Consider the following 20,113-nt stretch of genomic DNA (forward strand, 5'->3'; position numbering starts at 1 on the left):
GCGTGGAGTTGCGGGCCGGGTTTGGAGGCGCTGCGGGCGGCAATCTGCTCCCTCTCCGCCATGGATTTGAGCGAGCGCGACGGGGCTGGCGACGGCTGCCATGGAGGTGAGAGGGAGGCGACGCCGCCGTCGGGTCGGGCGGGCGCCGGGTTGCGAGGAAGGCGGCGGCGGGGCGGGAGGGAGCGAGGGGGCGAAGGAGGGAGGCAGCGCAGGGCCAGGTAAGTGTGGAGTCCCGGGCGGCAGAAGCTGCAACCGCGCGTGGTTGTTTGTCATTTGGGAAACCCGTTGACTTGAGGCTAAACCGCTGCAAACGGGGAAGGTTGATTTGGGGGCAAGCGTCCTGGATGGAGAGAGAAAGGCGGGACAACGTCATGTACTGGTATGTTTACCTGGAAGTAAGTCACACTGGTTTCTATGGTGCTTGCTCTCGGGGATGTATGTGGGGATAGTGTTTCTTCCTCCTGTGACACCTTTGCTTTCATTTGCCACCAAAAACGCCACTTACAAACCTTGACATTTTACATTTGAATGGTGTACATGGTTCAATAGGAAGCTAAAAGAAACACACCTTTGCAAGTGCCCATTGGATGTCTTCCTCTTAACAAACCTTTGAAGTGGAGATTCTTATCTGAGTCTTGGTGAAATGAGAGGTTTGGTGAAATGCGAGGGGAGTGACTTGGCCACATTGCTGTCCAATAAAGCATGGAGCAAATGCAATAGAAAATTCCTTTCCTCTCCTGAAAAAGTATCTGGGTTGTTGAAATGTGGGCCCGTAAAAGTTACTAAGGATGTAATCTTGTAACCTTCACATCAGAGAAAGAGAGAGAGAGTGCTCCACAAACAAAGAGGGGCTTCTGTCAAGGTCAGCATGCAAAGTATTGCACTGTAATTCACAAATATTACTTGCCTGGCTGCCCACACATTTCCCGGCCTGGTGCCCGTCAGATGTTTTGGACTACAATTACCATCTGTCCTGGCTGATAGGAATTGCAGTTCAAAACATCTGGAGGGCACCAGATTGGGAAAGCATATTGATGGCCTGGAAATGGGTGGGAGTGGGAGGGCCAGCTATCCTTAGTTGACAACTGCTTTCTAGCCTGATTGTCTGTGGCACGAATCACCTCCAGGCAATCAAGCAAGAGGCTATTTTCAAGCCTGCAGCAGTGTGTGTAATAATTGCTCAAAATGAAAATGCTTTTTTGTGTTTTAAAGCTGACAGCAATACTTAGATGAGCCTTGATTTTCTCCCCAAAGATCTTTTGAATGCTTTTAGAAGGAATCATTTATGGAGAACATGATGGTGATACATGGAAATACGTTTCAATTGTAATCTGTCATGGAGAGAAGATTAATGTTAAGGTTTTACACTTTCCTAGTACTTCTAATTAGTACTGTTCTATAACTGTAATTGTTTAGTGATGGCAGATATTGCTGTGTCTGCAAACAGCAAAAGAAGCTTTCCCTCTGCATTTTTATGCTTATGAATACTTATGTATTCATCTGACTTAATGGCTTCACTTTTTTTAAAACACCCCCCCCCCCCCCGCTTTTAATGTCTACAAATCTTTAGGGGTTTTTCTGCACAATCCTAAGCTTATCTGTTTAGAAGCCTCATAGAGTTCAATATAACATTCTCCCATTTATGTAGACTTTTATGTGCGATTTGGTCCATAAAATTAGCAAAACAGAAATGAATTTTACTTAGATTTCTGTTTTGATAAATGACAGCAAGGATATATTGATAGTAATCATTGATGATGCTTAAACTAGTGCAAGCAATATTTGGGAAATGCTTACTTAATGTGGATTAGATGGGTGTCAAACCTACTTGCTTGAACAGCAAATGGTAACCTTCTCTGAGTGTAAAGTGTGAATTAACTCAGTGTGTGTGTGTGTGCGCGCAGCAGGGATAAAGGTGCTAGCGATATCTTCTTCTGTTGCTGTTTCAGCTGCCTTCCCTGTGCATTTTAGAGATTTACATAATTAGGGTTCTAAAATATGTGGGATGCCTTCATGAGTAAAAAGGTGCCCTGCTTCTGACAGTCAGGTAAGTCAGAAGGTGACTGAAATGGCAACTTCTGCCCTTCCCCTGTGCCTGAATAGGGCTATTGTTAAAAAGCAATTTGAGCCAAAGGCTGAAAATATTACCTGAACAGTTGGGAATGTGAGGAGATTTTTGTATGGGGGGAGTGTCACCTGCGGGACAAGGCACCAAGATAAGGTTGCCTTCCCAAAGCAACATTGAACTAAATAGTTCTTAATACAAAAAGTGTTAAGACACTTGTACAGTGATTAAAACATATTTTTTTTGTAAGCTAGGGTTGGTAATTAACAATATTTATTCTTTCAAATATGAATAGCTCATTTAAATAGAAATGAATAAATATTTCAAATTCTTAGGCTCTAGCATATGTTGCTTGAAAGCTCTGAGAAGGCCTCATGCATCATAGAGACTTTTCACTACTCTTGTGTATGTGTGATATGTCCGTACAAGCTGAATATTGGAGGAGATGAAGTTTCATTTAGTAAAAAAAGTGAAAATGTAGGCCCTGCTAATTTTGTGCTCCATGGATACCTCAGAAGCTGTTAAAATACCAAGAATGTTTGATCTGAAGGATTTAACATGGAAGCCTGCCAATTCACAGGGAAGACGGTTTTTGTTTTTTTTAATCTATATAAATATAAATCCATTTATTTGCTTTTACTTTGTTTTGTGAAAGTGTCATATTCTCAGGATTAATTTTCTGGTGTCATGAGTAGCTATAGTTTTTGTGTTTTTTTAAAAGCAGGACTCGTTTATTTATTATAAACTTCATATTATGCTTAATCCTGCAATGCAAATACAAGCTGGCTACTTCTGAGTAAACAACACAATAGACCTGGTTTGCATGTAATGCTAAGCCAAACCATGGTATAGCACAGGTGCATGAGAGTCTGTAGGCTCCCAGACCACTTTGCTTCTTCTCTGGTCCTGCTGCTGTAAGCCAAGCCATGGCCCGGCCCGGCGTGTCATCCAAACCTGAGCCTGTGATTTGTCTCACTCCAGAAAAACCATGAAGCACAACCAAGGCTTGTCCTTGGCTTACAATTCATGGCCTGTCTGAAAGACAAACCATGAAACCAGATTAAAAAATCATGCAAAGTCACAACCATGGCCCGGGAAGATGGTTTTTGTTTTGGTTTGCTGTGCCAGCTGAGAGGCCCAGCTCGGGCCCATAGCCGATAGGTAGACAGGCTTTAGTTTAGAGCCTTGGTCAGCTCAGCTCCACCCCCAAAACACCCTGTGTTTATTCTGGCTACTGCCTTCCTGTGTTTTTGGCAGGCACAGCTGGTGAAGCTCCCCTTGGTTGGAACAGCTGAGCAGAGTTATGTGTTGGGACTCCTGCTACATCCAACTCTCCTCCACTGTGGAAGGTTAGGGGTTTGGATTGTTTTGTCTCAGTGCAGTCCTTATACAAGTTTACTTAGACATAGGCCACATGGAGTTCAGTGAGAGTCACATCCTAGGTATATGTGTATAGAATTGTAGTCTTTTATATTGTTTCAATGTTACCGTCCAGACTTGGAAATTATTTTTATTAAAATACTTGTAAATAATTGACAAAATAATTAAATAAAAGGCTTTTCTGTTACACTGGTTAACAACTGTGATGCTGCTCACCTGCTACAGCTCTTGACACCATTTACACAGTCTAGCTTTGCTGTCGCTCATTCCTGTTGCACCCCCAGAAAATCCTCTGGGCTCAGGGGGTCCTCAGGAAAGGTTTGGGGAGTGGGAGACCACCAAGGATCAGTCAGAGGCAGCTTGTATGAGCAGTTTCCCCTGCCTGATGCCTCCCCATGCCACATCAACAGGTGTCGTAGGGGGAGGCAGCTGCCCCCCCATCAAGTAAATAAATAAAAATACTTAACTAAAAGTAGAAATTGTAGGAAAATTTTGATGGATTTTTCTGAGCACTTGGGGTCAAAAGAAAGTAATTTAAAACAGCTGTTGCTGAGACATTTCATTCCCAATCTGCTAAACAGCCAGACAGAGGATGATGACAGATGGTATCCTGCCCCCTCCCCCAACATAAATCCTGGCTACGGCCATGTTCTGACCTGATTCTTCTGGGGGCTGTAGTGGATGCAGCCAAAATTTAAATTTTATGTTAGAAAAATGGAGACACAGAAAAGTGTTAACATACCAACTAGAGAACTATGCATTAGATATATAGATTTTTCTATGTGTAGTTAGCTATCTAAGGGACGTGGGTGGCACTGTGGGTTAAACCACAGAGCCAAGGACTTGCTGATTGGAAGGTCGGCGGTTCGAATCCCCGTGACGGAATGAGCTCCCGTTGCTCGGTCCCTGCTTCTGCCAACCTAGCAGTTTGGAAGCACGTCAAAGCGCAAGTAGATAAATAGGTACCGCTCCAACGGGCCGTGCGCTGCTCTGGTTTGCCAGAAGCGGCTTAGTCATGCTGGCCACATGACCTGGAAGCTGTACGCCGGCTCCCTCGGCCAATAAAGTGAGATGAGCGCCGCAACCCCAGAGTCGGTCACAACTGGACCTAATGGTCAGGGGTCCCTTTACCTTTACCTTAGTTAGCTATCTGAGAAAAGTTCATTGCTAATCACCAGCTTCTCAGTTTGACTAATTGCTATTCACTATGTTGTCAATTTTTATGTTTTCATTTAAAAAAATGGAAAACATTCTGTGAAAACATATAGTGAATTTTTTTTTAATTTTGCAGGAAAAGTTATTCGCAGGTTTTGCTTAATTTCACATTTAAAATCCTCTCTCATTGGCCGTGGCATTTGATTATTGGTATCATAATGGTGTTCTTATTTAAATGTTGTGCACTCTGTTTCTAACCTTTGTTAATAACTACTGTTGTGCCTTTCAGAAGCAGATTCTGCAAACCTTACATCTTCACGTTCACGTCGTGAGAAGAGAGTTAAAAAAGGGAGACAAGAAGCATTGGAACGTTTGAAAAAAGCAAAAGGTGGTGAGAAAATAAAATATGAGGTAACTAAAATGTTCTAGCTTTAGTTCCACAGAAATGCATAATGGGGAAATGCTGCTGTGTTGTGCTGTGTGTGTGTGTGTGTGAGAGAGTGTATGTGAGAGAGAGGGAGAGAGAGAGAGAAAGGTACCTAAATTTACTGATTAAATGTGTTTATCAGTGTTATCTTTATATAAATAGAAGTCCTGACCAGGTCTGCATATCTGACTTATTCATTTACTTTATTATCTGGCCCGTTTGAAAAGAGGGACAGTTACAATGGTTGCTCCCAACTTCTTATTGCAGGTTGAAGAGTTCACAAGTGTTTATGATGAAATTGATGAAGAACAATACTCCAAGATTGTCAGAGAACGGCAGGATGATGACTGGATTGTGGATGATGGTTTGTGAAGTGGATTTAATTTTTCACTCTTGACTTTGTGCTGACATTAAAACAGCTATTCTTCCCTTGGTTTGGATAATCTTTGCTATATGCAATTTTTTAAAAAAACAAATCCCGTAGAGATTATCCAATTCCTTGTGTGCATCCAAAGGAACTTATTAAGCAGAGGGCCTTCTCAGTGGTGGCGCCTGCCCTGTGGAACGCCCTCCCACCAGATGTCAAGGAAATAAACAACCATATGACTTTTAGAAGACATCTGAAGGCAGCCCTGTTTAGGGAAGTTTTTAATGTTTGATGGTTTATTGTGTTTTTAATATCCTGTTGGAAGCCGCCCATAGTGGCTGGGGAGGCCCGGCCATAGGGGCGGGATATTATTATTATTATTAATAATAATATCAAGGCTTAAAAATGAAAGTAACTGGTCTGAACAGTGCTTTTATCGATGAGATCTGCAAAAGAACTTGTGGCTTTGCAAATTGTTAACAGAAATTGGACCATAGTGTTCAGGGTGGGAGTGGGATTTTCCTCAAAACTGATGTATTAATAGAGGGGCCACAACAGCCACTTGTTGTGAGCTGGTTGTGCTTACTGTAGGCCACTAGACTATGTGAAAAGCTGGCACAACCCTGTAAAAAGCTTTCAGTAAAGTAAATGGTCAAGGGTTGGTGTTAGGTTGATAGTCACAAGCTGTCTAGCTGTTCCTGGCCAACTTGCTATGCTTAGGTTGCTGTTTGCACCATTGCAACCAAAGCATATGTTGGTTGGGCGTTCGGGCTTTGATCCACAAATTACTTCACGGAGGGCATGTTCACATTTAAGCTTACTAAGCAGAAAGTAGGTCATTGGTTTTTAGTAGAACTTAATTTAATGTATCAAGGACCAGGAGATGAGAAGGTTGACGATACATTTGGAATCTCTAAGCTGGATTTCCCCCCCCCCCCCCCCGAGTGACAGAGCTGATGCATATTTTAGAAACACCCCTCACAAATGAAGCGGTCGTGTTGAATTTGTAACCATATTTTTCTTGGCAAAAGGACACTCTAAATACAAGTTACAAAATGATGGAAAATCAAGAGGAACTTGGCTGACCTTCACATCCAGATAGAGTCTGGGTTTGTCTGCTGCCCGTTGGTTAAAGTATGACACTTTTCCTACACAGATGGTGTTGGCTACGTAGAAGATGGCAGGGAGATTTTCGATGAAGAGTTGGAAGATGATGCTCTTGATTCCAGCAAGAAAAGTGAGTGAACTTTTTTTTTTAGCAGCTTTCCTGAGAGGGAGTTAATTAAAATTAGACTGAAGAATAGACATAGCAAGTCTTTGAAAGGGTACACATTTTTATATCGCTGAAGGACAAAGTGGAGTTTCCCTGGCGTTGCTAGGCGCGTTCAGGCTTTGGATGATGTCTTAAACCAGCAGTTCTCAACCTGTGGGTCCCCACATGTTGTTGGACTACAACTCCCATCATCCCTGAGCTCTGGCCTTGCTAGCTAGGGATGATGGGAGTTGTAGTTCAACAACATCTGGGGACCCACAGGTTGAGAAAGGCTGTCTTAAACGGATGTTATTCTGAAACAGTAGTGGACACTTCCAATTACCTCTTTGAGGCTATGTCAAGAAGAACAGAGTAGAGAACATATGCATTATATTGCTCTTATCTGTAATAAATACTTACTGGTGTTTTGCTTTTAGTGTTTGAATGTGTCAAATGCCAGTTCAGTTAACTGCGTCCTTTTTCTGCTTCAGGGAGCAATTCCACTGTGTTGCTGTACAAATAAATCATTTAAACAATCAGTGTTCATGTTTTTAGAGTAGCAATAGAAAGTTAAGTTGAAAGGGGGGGGGGAGTAATTTCAAGAAAATGCTCTGTGAAGTGGCAACTGAAACATTAACAGACCTTTTGTTTATTTCATAGAAATTATACATTGCTTTATTGTAAAAAACACACACCTCAAAATGATTTACAAAAAGATAAGACAAGAAAATAAAGAAAAAATTATGACTCTATTTTACAAGATGCAGTAGTTAAAATGCAAAAATGGATTAAAATTACCTCAACTTTCTAAGCATCTGCTTAGGCTTGTCGTAAACAAGAATGTTTTTAGCAGGCCCTGAAAAGGGTAAAGTGAAGGTGCTTGCTTGATCTCAATAGGCAGAGAGTTCTAAAGTGCAGGTGCTGCCTCATTAAGTGACCAGGTTCTTACAAATGTGGAATAGCTGTTATGTGGCACCTGGAGTAGGGCTACTTATACCCATCAAAGTGGTCAAATGGGTATGTGTGAGGTAAGGCTACTATAAGTTAACATTTTTTAAAATAGTGATTTTCATTTCCAAAATTCAAATAACAAAATGAGAATAGTTACACTGTATAGTTACTAACAGAAGTTAATGTGTGCAACATTCCCACCCCCCTCTTATGTGTAGGTAAGATCAATTTCAAAAGAATAGTTGGGCTGATTTTGTGACAGTTTAACAGCTATTTAAATAACTGAAGTGTGGTTTCACTCTGTCCTCATCAAGTTTCAAGTAAACTGATGAATAATTCTATTTCATCATGACTTTATTATCAACATGTGCCAGGTGGTTTCCTTTGTATAATTTCAATAATTTGACACATTCTTTATTTTTCTTAGGCTGAGCTGAATATTAAAAGGAGCTAAATTTTCAGCATTAAAAAACCCTACAGGTTTTCAGGTTGAAGTGGGGAATCTTTCTTTAAAAAAAACCCCACGCACCTCTAACAGCTTACCTTTTACTTGCTGATTTACTGCTGTTTGTTTTTCCAAACAATTGCATAGCCCTGTAAATTGGGAAAGGGAGCAAGTATACTAGGTATTCTATAGTAAGGTATTTGCAGTGGATTCAACAGGCAACTATGGCAGCTGTTTTAAAACCAGTCTATGTGAAGTCTGCTCAATGTACGGATTGTTTGTGTAACAGTTTACAACATAATCTTTAGTGTGCTGCTGCGAGACATCCTTCTATATATGCGTGGTGGTTTCATACAGAGTACATATAAAGCTGCATATAAACTGCTGCCCATGTAGAGCTATCTCCAGGTGGTCTGATCTTTACTTAGTTATGTAAGACCTCTAGGGCTGCAATTCTATGCCCACTTACCTTGGAGTAAGCCCTCTTGAACTCTGTTGGTCTCATTTCTGAGTAGACAAGCACAAGATTGCACGGTACATCAGTTTTCAAGCAAACTCGCAGTGTAACTTGCAAGTGACTTACATGCAGCTGCTTGGTCCCTTATGGTTCATTTCTAATAATGGATGATTCAGTCTTGAATATTGATCTGCAGTTGTCATTACTAATAGATTTTGACTTATCAATAGGATTGTGATATTTAAAGGTACTGTATTATTCTGCTAGGAAGAAGAGACACAACTTCTGCAAAAGACAAGAAAAATGTGAAGAAGCCTCTGGTATCGAAACCAAACACTATAAAATCTATGTTTATGGCCAGCACTGGGAAGAAAAGTGCTGATGTAAGTTATATTTTAAGCAAAAAATATGTCTGCTGAATTTAGACAAATAAAAATACAGTATATAAGCCCTCAGATCTGTTGCTCTGTTTATAGTTTTGAAAAAAGCTGCAGTAGAAGGGCAGCACATGATTGTTTAGCTTTCATTGTAAATGTTGATCCTGTTTTTTCCAGTGAGCTTTTTTCAAAAGTTTACTTAGCACATGTATCTCCTTTCACAGAAAGCTGTTGACCTGTCTAAGGATGATTTGCTAGGAGACATTTTGCAAGATCTAAATGCCGAGGTAGGAATTCATGTGTGTTCTGGGGGTGGTAGAGGAGCAAGGTGTAGAGTTTATGTTTTTAATATGCTTGGAAGAGAACGAAATATAAACTGGATTAGGGAGTGCAATCATATAGTCCATGTAAAGGCATAGTAGCGGCCAAAGGATATTGTAGACTTCTCTCTTCACAGACAGAAAATGAGATCTGGTACTGGGGGCATTTGTTGCAACCACAAAAAGCTCCACATTTTCCCCTCCTTCACTGTTGGTGCTCCAGTGATATGGAGAGAAATGGGGCATGCCGGAGCATATTGAGAGTGGCTTTGGAACCTCTTTCCCCACCCATGTGTCAAGTGAGATAACAGACACCAGTCCCATCATGCCTGATTCCTTGCAGCCACTTCCCCCTTCCCCATGCCAATGTGAGGCTCCCATGGCTTTGGATTTGGTGGTTCCTGTGCCAGATTCTGTCTTCTCACTGCTCATGTTGCTTTGCTCTGGATAGGCAACCTGATAATACTTTAGTACCTGAAAGCAAGTAGTATTTGACTCAAAGTTAGAAAGAACCCAGTGAAATGTGGTTGCCTGTTGCAAACTGTGAGAGGATGGTAGGGCAAGGATACAAACGTACCGTATTTTTCCATGTATAAGACACCCCCATGCATAAGACCCCTATTTTTTTAAACCCAAAATTAAGAAATTAAGTTGTTTAGCTTTTTTGGGGCGTGGGGGAGGTCACTTCTGCCAATCACTCACCGCTCGCTGCCACCAACAGCCCACCCGCCCACTTGCCGCAGCTGCCATTCGCCTGCCCGCCTCGCCACAGCTGCCAATCACCTGCTCAATTGCCCCAGCCACAGCCAATCACCAGCAGGCCTTGCTGCAACCACCAATCACCGCTGCCAATTTCCTGCTTGCTGCTGCCATTAATCAAAGGCCCCCCTTCTGCATTCACTATCTATGTATAAGACAACCCCCAATTTTTGCCTAATATTTTAGCAAAAAGCATCGTCTTATACATGGGAAAATACAATAATAAGTAAAATCCTATACCAGGGTTGCCCTTTCTTCAAGAAACTGGTGACTGTTCGGTGTGGGGAGGGGATATAAGGGGTGTATGCATTTTTATGCGGAACATAGCAAACTCTTATCTTTCTTTTCTAAGTTCTGCTACAGCAGTGACTGATGCCTAATGTTTTTCTCCTTTGTAGCCAGTTCCTTTAGCACCACCACCGGTTGTAGTTCTAAAAAAAAAGAGGCTTTTTGGAACACCGTTGAATCCCTTTTCTGTGCAATCTCAAGTGTCCAAGGTAATATTCCAAAATGGAAATGTTAATCTTAAGATTTCTGAGAGGTTTATGTGTCTGTTGCTTTAGAAGAGTTTGGATTTGGATTTGATATCCCGCCTTTCACTCCCCTTCAGGAGTCTCAAAGCGGCTAACATTCTCCTTTCCCTTCCTCCCCCACAACAAACACTCTGTGAGGTGAGTGGGGCTGAGAGACTTCAAAGAAGTGTGACTAGCCCAAGGTCACCCAGCAGCTGCATGTGGAGGAGTGGAGACGCGAACCCGGTTCCCCAGATTACAAGACTACCGCTCTTAACCACTACACCACACTGGCTCCATATGCTTCCATATGCTTCTTGATATTTTAAAATCAGTATAGTTAATATCAGCTAGAATGGGAAAAAATGCATTTGGCTATCAGTTGTATGGTGGCTTTGTACTCCAGATCTACTTAAATAAACTTAATGTTTCAACTTGCATTCTTTGGAGAGGATATAGTAGTGGAGCACAGTGTTTGAAGGGCCTTGCCTACGTCTAGCCCTTTTGAAAATAGGTGTGGGGGTTCCCATTTGAAATACAGATGCTGTGAAGTGCATTGGCTGGAATGAAACTTATGCTTCCCTTCCTCCTCTGGGATGTCTGGGAGAAGAACTTCCTTTTCACCCAGCCCAATTGATGGAAACTGCGTCCTCCCTGCCTACCCTGATCATCTGATGAGCAGGGCGGGGAGGATATTTTTTTCTTCCTTGGTGGTGGTGGTGCCACTGGAGGGAAATTGTAATGAGCGACTGGCAGGCTACTCTTGAAGGCTTGCTAGTCCAGCTGAAGTCCCCAGGCCAGGGGTTTGCCACCCTAATCTGATTTTTAATTAAAATTACTTGTGCTTATAGAGAACGTCTTCTGAGGTGAGAAAACCTGTCACGTCTGTCAAAAAAGAAGTTTCTTCACCAAATTCATCTCATTCTAAGAATTCAGTCTACACAGCTAGATCAGATGTAGTCAAAGAAGAGAGAAGTGAACCTGAAAATGGAATGCAAATGGTTGAAAATGGAGAACAGAAAAAAGCTAAACAAGAGGAAGCTACCTTAGGTAATTGTTACATTTTGGTAATAGCGCTCATCGCCTTGTATTTTCAATGACATTCACCTCTGTGACTGATAGTTTATTTGATGATGTTTGACTTTATTTTATATTGTATTTGTACGTATTAATGTTCTTATAGAAACCTTATTAAAATCGCTGTGTGAAAAAAATAACTGCCAAAATAATTTAAATAAGTAAAATCATTGAAATATAGTACATTGAGTCTTAAAGTCTCTGCATAATGCTTACAGAAGATGAACAGGCTATAATGGATTTTGATGACGGGGACTTTGATGAATCTATGGAGGAAGGTGCAGTTGTAGAAGAATCGGTCACGATCCTGAAGGAAGAGGTGAAAACAGAAGATGGACAAATTCAGCAAGTGGACTCTGTGAAAACAGGCTCATATTTCTTGTAAGCACTTAAAAAAATCCTTACGGACTTTTTGTTCTGGTTTCCACTTTTAACTTTCTTCTAAGTTCACTAACAGTATGAAAAGCTTCTCAAGGCTTCATAGAGATGGAGAAACATTCTCAGAAGATGTTAGTTGACTTGCAGTAATAAACTTAAGACGATGAAAAGATTTTCTTCAGTGCTCTTCTGAAGAAAAGATGACCCTTTAAAATACTCATTTCACATGTAAAGCTATGCCTTTTTTTTCTTCCTCATGTATTGCATTTCAGAAACTCTCCCATCCCTGATGTTTCTTGTTGGGACAGAATTGATGAAGAAGAAGATGGGCAGCTAGCTTCCGAAATTCAAGTGGATTCCAGTCAGTTGCCCTTAATAAATGGGGAAGATGGGGAGCAGATCTTCAGGTTCTATTGGCTAGATGCTTATGAAGATCAGTATAATCAGCCAGGTATGTATACAGTGGTACCTCGGTTTAAGAGCAGCCCTGTTTATGAACTATTCAGTATACGAACTCTGCAAAACTGGAAGTAGTGTTCCGGTTAGCGAACTTTACCTCGATCTACAAACGGAAACCGAACAGTGGAAGGGCACTGGTGGCTGGAGGCCTCATTAGGGAAAGCGCGCCTTGGTTTAAGAACAGCTTTGGTTTAAGAACGGACTTCCAGAACGCATTTAGTTCGAAAACCGAGATACCACTGTACATAAGAAAATTCCTCTTTACTCTCCCTGCCTTCTTTTGACCAAAGTTAAAAAGGACCATTTTTCAAAAGGGGCTTACTGTCCACTAGTTTCCTTGAAGCTGAATGTCTGTTATGTCTGAACGTCAAGAAAAACATCTGCTTTGATACTGACTAGGCATAAACTTAGAACTATATATTAGTATCTTCGGGTTTCAAAAGGCTGGCTGAGGCCTCAGTGCTGCAATGTGTTGGAAGACGTTGATTTGCAGTGGAGGGGAGGTGCTTTAACCCTTCAGCCGTTTTCCCCGTGCAGCTTTCCCACACATGGTTATGACTATCTTCCGAAGGCATAAAAGCTAAATGCCATTACTTGTTTTTAATGGGCTGGATCAGTACTTTTCTCTCCCTTTCTCAGAGGAGCTCTATATCCAGGGGAAGCTCCTGCTGGAGGGAAGGGGTGGCAGAGGGTGGCACAACAGACTGTGGGGTGAAGGAGGTAATTGGGGAAAATTGCCAGGGGGACAGTCCCCTGGGTGGAATTTTACCCCATGATAATCTGGATAGAGCCCAATAATAAGTGTAGCCCGAAAGCAGCTTGCCCAGTGGGGCAGAGCTGCAGCAATAGCCTCATGGCAGCAGAGTCACTGCAGATTACTGGAAGGGGTGAGACGGTGGAGGGATCGGGACTGTGCGGCCACGTGAGTGATGCTGGCTTGCCACCTCTTTGCTCATACCAGTAAACAGCAGTGATCCCACTGCCAAGTGGCTCCACCACAGCCATCAAACGGCTCCTTCCCCTGCTCTAGACACACACAGAAGTCCCTGGTAAAGGCTCCCTTTTATCAGAAGTATTTTTCCCCTTTAATTTCTAGGGCTTTACCATAATGTACCTTAATTTGTATGCACATCAGATTCAGGAAGGAGTAAAATGAAGGTTAATGGCTACAGCTTGTTCAGCTCCCCCTCCCAGACGAACATTCATTTAGATCTGGGGCAGGGGATTAAACGCTGAATATACCCAATATTTTTGTGAAAGTAGCTAATGATCACTGAAGTTTGGGTGAAACTGGGGACTAATGGGAAGGGGGCAATCCTATCCCTAAAAACTCTTTAGTGTTTTTACTTTTATCTTGGATTCTGCACGGTGGCTTCTGAATGGTGTATAATTATGAAAAGACTTGTTCCTTGATTATGAAAAGAGATCCTGTCGTCATAACTTTTCAAGGATGAATAATAAAGACTGCACCTGGTTTCAATTAGTAACGTAGAGGAAAATAAATTTTGGCATTACTTTTTGTTTAAAAGAATCATAATCATTATAGCAAATGAGGTATTAACTGTATTATGTGAAGGATTCATATTATACCAGAATAAGAATTTCACACAGTCCCTGCACACCCACCCCATAATGGTTAGAGGGTAAGACTGCAAATGGCTTAATTTCTTGATTTCATATATCTGATATAAATCACATTAACATCAGCTAGTGGAGATATAGTGTTTGTAACTGCCCTTGTCTTTACTCATTTTTGCTGTGTGGTAGGAATGTTTAGTATTCTATAGGATGAGGGTGTGGTGATGCAGCAGAAACTCTTCTGAGCTGTCCACAAGGATAACTGCATTTCAGTATTTGTAGCTGCAAGTTGTGATTGCTTGTTTTTATGTATAATAACCGTTGAGACACTTTGGACCATTGGTCTTTGAATGTATTGGCCCAATCATTTTTGCCATCACAAGCTTGCTTCTTTCAATCATCCTATGATATAATTCACATGACCCTAGTCCTTTGAATGCGATAGCCATCCTCAGAATGGATTTTCAAACATTTTGGGTAGTTTGCTGCACTTGTACTGACTTGTATTGAATGAAGATTGAAATGGGGAGACCAGGATCCACGTTGATTTCATGTAAAACGACATGTGATGTGAATGTACTCACAATATTAAGATACCAAATTATCCCAGACATTTAATGACAGATATCTTCAATACCTATATCTCCTTTGCCTGTATATTGAAGTGTTTTATAGTGACAAATTTAAGTTCGCCGATTTCAGTGGGTCTGCTCTGCATATGCCATGGTCATATACAATCCAGGAAAATGTATAACCTGCTGCTTCCCCCCTCCAGCAGAAATAATCAAAGTGGCTTGCAAAATAAAATAAGCAAAATACAATAATGAAACAAAATAAAAATATAATATCCAAGCACTAAAACCAGCATTAAAAATGAGGAGTACTAGGAAATAAGGAGGGGTAAGTAACAGAAGGTATGGGGAGGCGTAGTTTCAAGTCTCTTTTGAAACAAGGTGGCATTTAATACCTTGCATACCATCGTGATGTGTGCCTGCATAGTACAAGACTCTTAAAGCAATCACTTGACTGTGGAGTACTGACTTTCAGCAGATGGAGCTGTCAATTAGGGACTACAAATTGGAAATCATTCTGCTCCCATGGGTGAATTAGTGTGTTTATTCAGTAATTCTTAGTATTGCAGCTTTTCCATTAGCAGCTGTGCTAAGCTGTTTTGATTAACGCGCATTGTCTGTCTTTACCTTTTCATTTTAGGAGTGGTATTTCTCTTTGGTAAAGTGTGGATTGAATCGGCACAGTCCTATGTGAGCTGTTGTGTGACAGTAAAAAATATTGAGAGAACTATTTACCTACTCCCACGTGAGTCGGTACGTCCTTTTATGCTGAAGACTTCTCTGTCATAAATTGTCTGTTTATGGAAAGTTATTCAGGCAAAATGCATTATTACAAATTTATGGAATACTAGTGGCAGGTGCCTGGTGCTGCCTTGGAATTTTTAGAAACCAACAAATACTGTGTTTTTTTAATGGATAGTGTGATGGTTTAGGGTTACGTCATGCCACAGTTGTGTTTTGGTCTACCAACTTGAATCAAAGGGGCATCCAACATCCAAACATCAACAAAGACCACTGCCTCACCTTGGGAGCTCTCAAGCCAAGTTTGTTGATGATCTCTTGAGAGATGGTTGAACTTGTGCCCTGAAAAGGGGGAAGTCATGCCAAAGTGACATATTGGTTCACCATCTTGATTCAAAATGGTGGTCAATGGCCCAACACCAACATAAACCACCCCCGCCCCCATTTCAGAAAGCCTTGTGCTGAGTTTGGCAACTATATCCCAAGATGTGTCCAAATGCATAGAAGACGAACAAATAGAGAAATCATTTTCTGAAATATATAGTAGAAGCTATGAATACCTTTATGTAACAAGGGTTGTAATCAGAGATAAGGAAGAGAGTATTTATAAAATGACTTCAGGCAATATTATACAACAAACCAATGAAACTAATAATATTAAATGGGAAGGGGTTGGTAGTAAAGAGATTTATGTCCCACGTTGCTGGTTTTATCACTCTGATTACATGCTTTGGTGCCCAGTCGTTACAGTCTATAAGTTTCTAGAAAACCTAAGTTGTGCCACCTCGTTGACTTCAAAATCCATCTCTGCTGTGAAGCCATTGGCTTAGCTTTAATTCCTTACTCTGTACCCCCAACTAAAATGAAGCCAGCGTGTGTGAAACTGTTTTGCTCGCATTTATCCCTTGTTACCCCTCTCTCCTTCCTTTGCCTCCATTTCTTTGGATAAGTACTATCTCAGGCTTAGCCTGTAATGGCTGTATAAATGTTAACCAAGAACAACACGTAGCAAATACCAGTTTTTAATCTTTGCAGAAGCGAATTAAATTATCTTCTGGTGAAGAGACAGAGAATCCTGTGACTATGATGGATGTTTATCAAGAATTTAATGACAGGATTGCAGAAAAACACAAGATCATGAAGTTCAAGTCCAAGGTTGGTCTTAACTTTTTCTCCTTCATGTTTCATTTTTCTAACTGTGAAGGGCGCTCATTTTTCAGGCAGGAGAGAAGTAACAGGGAAGTGTAAAAAGGTGCATGATGTCTACACAGGTCATTTTTTCAGCCAGAACTCAGTTCTGGCACCTCTCAGGTGGGTGCCATTGCTAATCTAAGAGAACACGGGAGGCATTCATGGTGCGTTCCAGCACCTTTCCCCCCAGAAAAATAGCACTAATTAAACTGATAGCGTATCTTACCTAAACATCTAACATCAGATTGAGGAATCCCTGCTGTTGCAGATGATACTGTCTCATATTTAAACCATGTTCCTTTCTTTAGAAGCAGCCACCTACTTACAAATTTACAAATTATTTGCTTTAATAAGTTGTTTTAAAAATGAAGACATTATACTTTCAGGGGCTGAGGTTAATGGGTTGGGTCCCACAATACTAAACTCATGGTTTTAGCACAGGACTAGGGAACCTACAGCCCTCCAAATGTTTCTGGACTACAATTCCCAGCCATGCTGACTGATGGAGTTGGAGTCCCACAGCATCTGGAGAGCCACAGGTCCCCCACCTGTGGTTCTTAGCACTATACAGATGAGTTTTTTGAGCCTGAACAAATTGTCGGGCTTCCTCTGCTCTTCCATCTCTTCCCACACAACTGGGAGGAAGCCAAGGTTACTTTCATTTCCAAGAATCTTAGCTTACTGATTGTGAGCCAGGAATTCTGGATTGAAACAAACTAAGCTTGCTTTAAACAAGACAACTTCTTAACCAGTTGTTTGAAATGGGTTTGTTTTGCAAGTAACCATTGTTTGTCTTATAATGGGATGCTTGTTGCAAGTAATACTTGAAAGTCGTCTTAACAGAAGCCCTACTTGTAGGAGTAGGAAACAGCCTGCTCAATCTTGCTGATTCTGAGCTGCATAGGAAAGGCAGCTGTTTTCTAATGTAATTTGTCCAATTTTTGTATTATGAATTAGCCCCACAAAAACACATTGGTGTTGCATAATGTGTTCTCTTGCTTAAGCATTGTTTGTCTCTAATTTTTGTGTTCTCAAAATGGAAACTGAAATATTTTTAAAAGCAAACAATTATTTTCCTTACCACTGCGTTATCAGGAGTATACAGGTGGCGACTATTTTGCCCATGTCCAATTGGTGCGTGGGTCCTTTTGGACCTGGAAGAGGGCAGAACATCCTTAAGCATGCTTCCCTGGTGCTTGCGAGGGCCAGGAATGGAACCTTTGCACAAAATGGTTGCTGCCTGTATTGCCCAGTGGCTCTTACTTTGCTTTATGGCACAAAGAAGTTGCAATGCTTTTTATGTGTTGAAGTTCTATGAAATCCGTGGTGAGAGATCACCATAATATTTAGTTTTTCATTGTGAGCGTACCTTATAAGCCACCAATTTGTGTTCTGTTGCTTACATAGAACATATGGCAATTCCCCGAAGGCCTTCTTTTATTATACCATGTGGGCAAGAAACAATCTATTATCTGAGATAATGGGCCAATTCAAATGTAATAAGATGTCTGAATCCCTTTGTAAATATTAGGGAGTTTATTTTAGAAGGAGAATAGATAAATGACTTAAACTCCAACCGTCTACAATATCCAGAGTTTTATTTAAGTTAAATAACTATTTGTAAGATTTCTACAACTTGACAATCGGCAGGTTATATTTTAGGAGCAGGGAAAGTTTTTCGCATGGTGGTTCTCGCAGTTGAGATTTTGATGTTAAAAGTAAATTTGGTTTTAATGAGAAAACACTTTTACAGTACATCAGTGCCTGATGAATATCTCAATTTGTATTTTGCATAGAAAGTAGAAAAGAATTATGCTTTTGAGATACCAGATGTTCCTGCAAAATCTGACTACTTAGAAGTTAGATACTCGGTGAGTAAATAGTTCTATGTTGTCTCTCTGAAAGTGACACTCACACTGAGGTTTGCATATCTTTTCAGTGCACATGATTTTTTAAAAGAAAGATTATGAATCCTAAACTCTGAAGCTTAATAGACTTTTTAAAATGGTGTGACTATTGCTCAACTTGCGCTACCTTTAGCCAATGAATATTTCCCAAACTCCTATAGTAAGTAAAGAGGAGCTAGATTTTCTAGTTAACTGCTTTGAGGAAGCAGTGGGCATGGTGGTCAAAGCTTATTGCTTGCCTTACAGTTGCTCTGAAAACTCAGTACTTCAAGCAATGCATGTCTGGACTGATTTGAAAGCATTTCATTTCCCCTTGGTGAACACTAGAATGTACTTCCTCTTGTGTGCTGGAGGCAGCCTGATTTAATGTCTACTATGTCCTGAAATACCTTGATGTTGGGAAAGATGGAGGGCACAAGGAGAAGGGGACGACAGAGGACAAGATGGTTGGATAGTGTTCTCGAAGCTACCAGCATGAGTTTGACCAAACTGCGGGAGGCAGTGGAAGACAGGAGTGCCTGGCGTGCTCTGGTCCATGGGGTCACGAAGAGTTGGACACGACTAAACGACCAAACAACAACAAACAATGTCCTGAAACTAGGATGGTTAGGGGATTTCTGTGACTGAGGTTCAATGTAGCACAAGTGGGCATTCCCACACGCAATGGAGCTTTTTCTTCCTGCAACCTCTGATGTGCCTGCCATGTTTTCCTCAGAGGGTTGGTGGAGCCTCAAGCTGAGCAGGTTCAGGTGTATGAAAGAGTTCCCTGCAAGGAGCTCTCTTGTACAGCCAGACTAAGCAGGATTTTTCTCCCCTTCCATCAGGTGATGTGTGGGGTGGGCAATCCTGCTTAGCGCTTACTATTGAGAAGCCGCCTGTGCTGCCTCCTTCAGCTTCTGAAATCGGAGGTTGAAAGGGGCAGCATGAAGTGACCTCAAAGAGCAGCACTGGGAGGGAGAAGGCCCTTCCACTGATTGGGAATCATTTCTGCTTCCATGAGCAAGGTGAACAACTGCTGCTCATGAGCTGATGGGTGGGAAAGATGGGCTTCCTCCAGCTAACGAAAAACAGAAGCCCATTTCAAGCTCCCAGTTGTTCCTTTGAAGCCTCACCATTACCCACTTCACACCTTTTACATATCTGTTTTTACAAGTTAGGATATTTAGGAAGACTTGCAACACATCGTAACGGTTCGTTGAAATGCTTCCATTCTCAGGCTGAATACGGTCGGCTTCCTCAAGACCTGAAAGGAGAGACATTTTCTCATGTGTTTGGAACTAACACTTCTAGTCTTGAACTATTCTTGATGGGCAGGAAGATTAAAGGACCAGGCTGGCTGGAAATAAAAGACCCACGTATGAATATTTCATGTGGAATATGTTATGGATCCCTTGTATGCATGTGCAAATGGAGTGGAGTTGTTCAGAGCAGTGCTTAGCTTGTTTAATGGTTGCCAACTTGAAAGGGGAAATGTTACGAAAATGTGGTTTTTTTTAGAATTTGTAAATTTTCAAAGTGAAGAATGCTCCTTCAAGCAGTCATCGTCTTGTAAAACTAATTTTATTTTTAATCTTACTACTTTCGACTTGGTTGAATCTATACTAGGTTAAATCTACTCGTGTTCCCCAAATGGCACCTGTTGTTCTGTCGTAATTTAGCTGTTGTGTATGTGATAGCTTAATATAAAGGTATGGCCAACTTAAAATTGCTCAGGTCCTAGTCCAAGTAAAATAAGTTTTGACT

The 20,113-nt window shown here is 41.2% G+C and overlaps 1 protein-coding gene across 1 annotated transcript in view; it reads left to right on the plus strand.

The window, feature by feature from the left end:
* Nucleotides 1-20,113, plus strand: part of POLA1 (DNA polymerase alpha 1, catalytic subunit) — a 170,097-nt gene continuing 149,984 nt past the window's right edge. The window contains exons 1-14 of the mRNA XM_083612243.1: nucleotides 1-106; nucleotides 4,890-5,011; nucleotides 5,295-5,391; nucleotides 6,551-6,631; nucleotides 8,767-8,882; nucleotides 9,101-9,163; nucleotides 10,354-10,452; nucleotides 11,319-11,517; nucleotides 11,763-11,925; nucleotides 12,195-12,373; nucleotides 15,172-15,284; nucleotides 16,308-16,427; nucleotides 18,260-18,334; nucleotides 19,587-19,725. Coding sequence (XP_083468369.1) covers nucleotides 61-106; nucleotides 4,890-5,011; nucleotides 5,295-5,391; nucleotides 6,551-6,631; nucleotides 8,767-8,882; nucleotides 9,101-9,163; nucleotides 10,354-10,452; nucleotides 11,319-11,517; nucleotides 11,763-11,925; nucleotides 12,195-12,373; nucleotides 15,172-15,284; nucleotides 16,308-16,427; nucleotides 18,260-18,334; nucleotides 19,587-19,725 — 1,612 coding nt within the window. The 5' untranslated portion in view covers nucleotides 1-60. The remainder of the gene's footprint in view (nucleotides 107-4,889; nucleotides 5,012-5,294; nucleotides 5,392-6,550; nucleotides 6,632-8,766; nucleotides 8,883-9,100; nucleotides 9,164-10,353; nucleotides 10,453-11,318; nucleotides 11,518-11,762; nucleotides 11,926-12,194; nucleotides 12,374-15,171; nucleotides 15,285-16,307; nucleotides 16,428-18,259; nucleotides 18,335-19,586; nucleotides 19,726-20,113) is intronic.

Source organism: Podarcis filfolensis (genome assembly GCF_964270895.1).
Source record: "Podarcis filfolensis genome assembly, chromosome: 4".
Lineage (NCBI taxonomy): Eukaryota > Metazoa > Chordata > Lepidosauria > Squamata > Lacertidae > Podarcis > Podarcis filfolensis.